Source organism: Andrographis paniculata, unplaced genomic scaffold (genome assembly GCF_009805555.1).
Source record: "Andrographis paniculata isolate CXL003 unplaced genomic scaffold, ASM980555v1 Contig57END, whole genome shotgun sequence".
NCBI lineage: Eukaryota > Viridiplantae > Streptophyta > Magnoliopsida > Lamiales > Acanthaceae > Andrographis > Andrographis paniculata.
The window spans coordinates 5,719,334-5,726,079 of NW_026137592.1; the positions used below are offsets into that span (position 1 = coordinate 5,719,334).

Consider the following 6,746-nt stretch of genomic DNA (forward strand, 5'->3'; position numbering starts at 1 on the left):
TTAAAATTCTGTAATTGCAAGTTAAATTTTATTATAGTATTTTTTTTTTAAAAAAAAAATATTTTTTGGAATATTGATTTTTTATTTATTTATTTTTGACTAAGTAGGAACCCGCAGTTGCTATTCGAAAGTGCGCAATGGATAAACCCCCGGTCAAACCTAATACCCTGAGGGATATTGATTTTTTCATTTGGGGGAAGTGTGTATTGGATATTGTTGTTTTACATTTTGTTATAGAGAAAAATGTGTTTTATAAAAATTTGTGGAATTATTTTGTGTACTATTAAAGTAATTCGTAAGACAGTTTATTTGACATATGTCTAATAACAAACGTTTTTTTTTTTTTTTTCTAGATAAACTGGAACTTAATAAAAAAGTAATTGTTTTGAATCATTTGATTTTTATTACAAAAGTAATGGTTTTAAAATACACATTGATATAATGAAATTCAAACACATGGAAGAAATTAAAATAATTTATTTATACATTTTAAATCAAAATAAACAAAAATGTTTAATAAATTATCATATTTTATATAAAAATAATTGGTAGTTATTAAAATCAAAATAGTTCTCTGTAGTAGAAATAAAAGTAAAAAAAGATTAAATTATTTTTATTAGTATTGTATGATATAAAGATAATGATATTTGTGTAATATATTGTAAATTGAAAGAATATTTGTAATATTAGATAATACAATTACTAAAAAAAGAAATGAATATTTTGTTATGGAACGAATCAAAATAAAAAAAAAAATAAATTGTTAAAAAACGGATGAAATAATACTTATATGTTAATGAAATGCATATGTTGAAAAAAAAAATAGTTTTTCTTTTTCTTTTATTAATTATCAATTATACTACAAATTATAATATTTATATTTTTTTACAAACATATTACATATAGTTATATTTAGTAAATGTAATTTCATTTTTACACCATCAAACGAATGACCACCTTAAAAATGATAGAAGGAAATAATAAATAATTTTACAATTTAAAATATAATATATAAATATCATTATTTTTATATTAGAGCATTATTGTTTTTTTTTTTATTTATTATTATTACAACTTAATATAATAATAATATTAAAAAATTTATATATAAAAAATAAATATTATTCATTCTTACTGGAGGAAGCAAGTATCATTTTAGTACTCACTTTGTCCACGAAATTAGTCTCATTTTCGGTGATTGAACCGTGCATAGCACGGAGTTTTCGCAAGTATTGTATAAAAAATATCGGCGCAAGTGGTTTCACAAGGAAGCAAGGGTAAACTTGGAAAAACACTACTCTGTTTCTGGAACTAGGAGGGCGACCGATTTCAGATTGCAGATCGTGCGGACATTTTCCCTTTTCATTTTGGTAAGTTGGATATGGACGCCAATTCTAGAATCCCACCCGCGCATGGTTACTCCAATCCCCACAACACCGCCGCCGCTGCCACCAGCATTCTTCTGCCGACCGCCACGGCGGACGACGCTTCGGCGTCGAGCAGAAGGTTGGACCGAGCGGATTGGCCAACCATCGATGGCCCCCTTGGCCTTTCACACGAGGAGTCTCTGACCTACGCCTCCAGATTCTTCAAATTGGGGTTTTTGTTCCTGCCGATGCTTTGGGGCATAAATTGCTTCTATTTCTGGCCCATCCTTCGCCATCCCAGTACTTATCCTTCACACCCCCGCCTGCGCCACTGTAAGTTTTTTTCCTTTTTTTTTGGTTTGCAGTGTTGTGAGAGTTGGATGCAATTGATTTTCGTAGTAAAGTTCTGTTATGATTTTTCTGGGAAATGATGGGGAACCTATTTCTAGACTTCTAGTCAGCCATTTGATGCCCTCATTTTTGTCCATTGTAGGACATTTGAATCAAGCTAAAGCTAAATCCAGTTATGTTTGGATACATCCAACACTATGGGACAATTAGAAAAATATTTGAATTGTATATGCTTGTAATAAAGCATTTGAATGGGTACTCAACTAATCACCGTTCAAAACTTTTGGAAATTGGTATGGAACTTTTTGTAAATTATATTTTAGTTTATTTTATATCTACTTGTAGATGTGAGTGTCTTCTAATGTTAGACCTAAGATTCATATACAATGTCACAACTCCTAAAATTTCTCAATGCAGTACACTTGTTATTAAAAATTTGTTAAATTTAATCTTTATAATCTAGGATTTCCTATGCATCTTTGATGATAGCTTCTTCGCTTATATAATATACAAATATGAACTGTTCGAAGAATTTTGCACTGGAGAAGGTTTCATTTCTGGTGACTAGCCTTTATACATATCCTGAACAAACTAACTACATTGTTTTATGTTGGATGAGGGACTGAAAGCTGAGCAGCCGAAGAAGAAGACTTACTCAACAAAAGTGTCACGCTCATATATCTTTAGAACTTCTATTTGAATAGCTGTTAATGCATTTTTGTTTTAGTTTTTCCTTTTTGCCTCTTCTCCAACTTATATAGGTGAAGTTACTGCGCTAAATTCTAATGGTGTGTTTGTTTGGGGGTTTGGATTTTGAGTTGGAATTTGAATTGTAAAAATTTTGAATATGAATAGTTGTACGATGTGATATAAATAGGGGTTGATGTGATATTTTGAATGTAAAATTGATTTTTAGTATAATATAAAAATGAAAAATAGGTGTTTGATTTAATGTTTTTGGGGGAAAAAATAGGATGAATAGTGGTTTTCTCTTAATAAAATTTTCTTTTTCTCTCCTTCGCTGCCATTTCCATTTTCTCTTTTTTTATACCATGATTGATTGCTCGCTCATCTTGAAATTGGCCTTGTGTAATTGTTCCCTTACCGATGGTTAATTTGCAAAGATAGTTTTCTCCCTTTAAGAGACTGCTATAGTGAAGCAAGCTTCCATATAATTTTTTCCCCTAGAGATGCTGTCACTCCTTTTAGTTGCATTGTCTCATTTTTGTTCTTGTTACTGTTAGTTATGTAGTTTTTATTTATGTTTCATCTGCTGTTTTTAAGTTATCAAGCCGTGCTTGCTGCAGATCTTGTTGGATCAGCAATCGGGTTCTCCTTGTTTGCAGCGGTTCTATGCTCATGGGCTTTTACCTTTGCCATAGGTGGGGAGCGTCTATTTGGCCACATTTGGTCGGAATTGGTAATGTACAATTTTGCTGATAAATATGGCTTGACTGGGTGGATCTAGATATGATTGTAGTTTGCTATATTTGAGAATTTGCTAAGGTACTTTGTGTCATGGCTTGTAACTATTACCTTAACAAGATGAATATGAATCTTCTACTTGTATCCAATGGTTACATGTGTATGAGCAGGCAAGATACTGTCTTTTTGAGAAAAAAAAGAAAAGAAAAAAAGGGAAAAGGATTTGGGGTGTTCTATGGGGTTCTGGCTGTTTAATATATGAAAAGATTTCTGGTGTATTTAAACTTGGAGAATGGTTATGTTATATGTATTGGTATCTCTGTTCTGTTGATAACTTTGTTATTTTGCTGATGATTATGTTTGAGTGAAGACTGGGTTTCTACTAGCAAGTCTCTCTTCATCTTTTCTCCAAAATTTAGTCCGGTCGTCGTTGTCATTCTAAGACATTCCCGATGGCAACCATTTTCAGTTCTTATTCTACTCTAATATATTTGTTCAGCCTAGCAATTCCCCACACTTATGTTCTTAAGAAGTTCCTCTTGTTAGCAATGCTAGAAGAGAACCCTACAGGGACTCTGTGCGGAGATGGGGTGGGGTGCCCCGGGAAAGAAAATTGTCGTCTCGCCGGCTTATGTTGTCACAATAGTGTTTTTGAATGTATTGGAGCTTTGAGGCGTAGTGATTGTTGTATATAGTGTTCCATCGGTAGGGGCAATTTGGGTTTTCTATGCAGGTCTCTCTCTACTAATAAGTTTTCTACATGTTTATTAAACTTAGATGATTCAGATCATATATTTTGAAGTACTGCTCTAACGATGATTTGCTTGCATTAGATTTGATTTATTTTCACATAGGTTTACTTGTGGGATTTTAGTTTTGAGTTTTGGTCTTGAATAATAAAATTTTGAATTAAAATAGTTGTTTGATGTAATATAAATATATATTCATGTGATATTTTTAATGTAAAATTAAGTTTTAGTGTAATATAATAAATGAAAATAAGTATTTAATTTGATATTTTTTTTATTTTTTTTTTTTGGAACAGTAAAACCAAGACAAAATCGTAGAAGCAACCTTCTTTTTTCATATAAGGTGGAAAAACTACAATGAGGTTTTTGTGGTGTGTATTTCAATTTTTGTTAAGAGTATATATATTACTTTCGCCACATACGGTGTCTATATTGTCGTTTTTGTCAATTTTACATTTCATGTCAATTGTTTTTGGAAATTTCTTACTGATTTTAATCTCATTTTAATTTTAATAAGATTAATGAGTTATCTTAATTTTAATATAATTATTTATATTATAGGATAATTATTTTTATTAATATATTTTTAATTATTTACTATTTATATTTATTTTAAATTTTCGTGTTAAGATTAACTCGAATATGATTGGAGGTGGGACGGGGAAGTATATTATAAGAAATGCATCTTGGAAGTTTTTAGTGTCTTAAATAGTTATTATAATTTTTTGAATATATAATAAGTTTCTTTCTATTAAGATATCAAATAAAAATTAATTTTTTAATATAATATTATTTAGTAAAAAAAATATTGATGAGCCGTACAAAGATAAAGTTGAAATTATAAGGCTATATTATTTCTTTTATCATACAAAATTTTCTTAATGTTAATCTAGTTTCAAAATGAATTTCCCATTAATAGTGGAATAAAACTTTTAATCTGTTATTTTATTTATTTATTTATTATTACTATTATTCTTATTATTATTATTATTATTATTATTATTATTATTATTATTATCTATTTTTCAATACTGAAGTTGGAAGAAGCTAGGTGCTTAAGAAAATGTGGTTTGATTCAATCCAACAACAATTGTGTGACAATAAAAATAAATAAAGAAAAAAAAAAGATTTTGGGAATATATATGAAATTTTTGTTTTTTTCTAAAAAAATATATTTTTTTAATAATTACTAAGTGTAATATTTATATAAAAAATGATGTTACATATAATAGTATTTGAAAAAATGAAAGGTATTAAATACTCCTTCCCTTCCGTAAAGTGTGCTGTATTTTCATTTAGATTCATCCTACATAATGTATCTTTTTTTTCTTCCTAAAATAGTTATATATTTTAATTATATTTTAAAATTTACAATTTATAATTTTATTAATTTTGATTAGATTATTTAGTTATTTTAATTTTAATTTTATGATTACTTGTATTATACAATAATTATTTTTACTACTAATCTGAACATTTTATCAGAAACCACTAACGGGTGATCTGTTTAGTGTGTGATTCGCAGACTGTTATTTTGATAGAAACTAATTTTCATACATCAGTGGAAAAGCAGAATTAACTAAAACATGAATTTTTTGGAAAATACCTATAAATTTCCTAATCTCTTTTAGGATAGTGCGAATTAGAAGTACAAATAATTTTACACTTGCAACATATTGCAAATTAATTACCGGATGCATTTAATGACTCAAACAGAGTCACCATATCGTATATTTATAGGAAATGCACCGAAAAATATAAATGTCCCAGATGGACAAATAAAAAGTGCCAATGATACTTCCGTGCGTTGTAGACCTGTAGATTCAAAGGATAAAAATCATCGAAAAAAAAATGTATTTATTAATGATTCAATCTCTCAAATAACTTGTAGTGACAAAGAAAAAATCATTGGAGATGATGCTCCTGAAAAGTCTAGCTCAAAAGAAAACGAAGTTATTGAATATTCAATTAACTTTACAACTACATAGAAAAGTTGGAACTAAAAAGAAATAATTATTGATAATGCATTTGCATATAATGTGGCACCCGGTTTAATGGAAAATGACGGTGATCCCGAACCAACATCAGTTAATGGTTGTCGGAAAAGAAATGATTGACCATAATGGATAGATGCAATTCAGTCTGAATTAGACTCACTGACCAAAAGAAAAATCTTTGGATCTATAATTCAAATACCAGAAGGCGTTAAGCCAATTGGGTGCAAATAGGTATTCATGAGAAAAAAAATGAAAAAAAATGAAATTATCGGATACAAAGTAAGACTTGTAGCCTAAGGATTCTCACATAGACTTTACATTGATTATGATGAAACATATTCTCCAATTAGGGATGACATCACATTCTGATACTTCGTAAGTCTGTCAATGCATGAAAAAGTTGACATGTGCCTTATGGACATAGTCACTGCTCATGTATCACCCTTAGTTGCCTCATACTGGAAATGCTACCGCCACACAGCATTATGAAGTCGTTATCTCCTACTTCGGGCCCCACAATACAGTGTTAAGGCTAAAATTAACCATAAAAGCGCATTATTATATAACAAAAATTGATTTATAAATATTTACATAACACACTCCTTAACAAGAGGTTTTTCCGGTTAAAAATTTACATATAATACAATAGATGTAAGTTCCCTCGCTCACTCAGCCTGTCATTCTATATCCTAAGACGTACCCTGTCTCGAATGTGCCATGCATACCTGAAACAAATATTTTTCTTAAAAGCAGTCTAGAATTAAATCCATTTTAAGAACTAACGTGAAATATGTCATTTCATACCCTTTTAAAGTAAAGTCTAATTCCCGTCAATCATAAAATACGTGTCATGTCAT

General features: G+C 29.4%; 1 protein-coding gene across 1 annotated transcript; it reads left to right on the forward strand.

Moving 5' to 3' along the window:
• The first annotated feature begins 1,285 nt into the window (after positions 1 to 1,285).
• LOC127257507 (probable gamma-secretase subunit PEN-2) lies at positions 1,286 to 3,427 on the forward strand. Its single transcript, XM_051283965.1, has 2 exons — positions 1,286 to 1,700; positions 3,026 to 3,427. Exons 1-2 carry the CDS (start codon positions 1,382 to 1,384, stop codon positions 3,184 to 3,186), a joined length of 480 nt encoding a protein of 159 aa, XP_051139922.1. The 5' UTR covers positions 1,286 to 1,381; the 3' UTR covers positions 3,187 to 3,427.
• The last annotated feature ends 3,319 nt before the right edge of the window (positions 3,428 to 6,746 follow it).

Bases quoted from the DNA above. Each gene is read 5' to 3' on its own strand.
- LOC127257507 (XM_051283965.1), top strand. From the start codon at position 1,382: ATGGACGCCAATTCTAGAATCCCACCCGCGCATGGTTACTCCAATCCC. The intron at 1,701-3,025 runs GTAAGTTTTTTT...TGCTTGCTGCAG, and splicing joins ACACCCCCGCCTGCGCCACT to ATCTTGTTGGATCAGCAATC.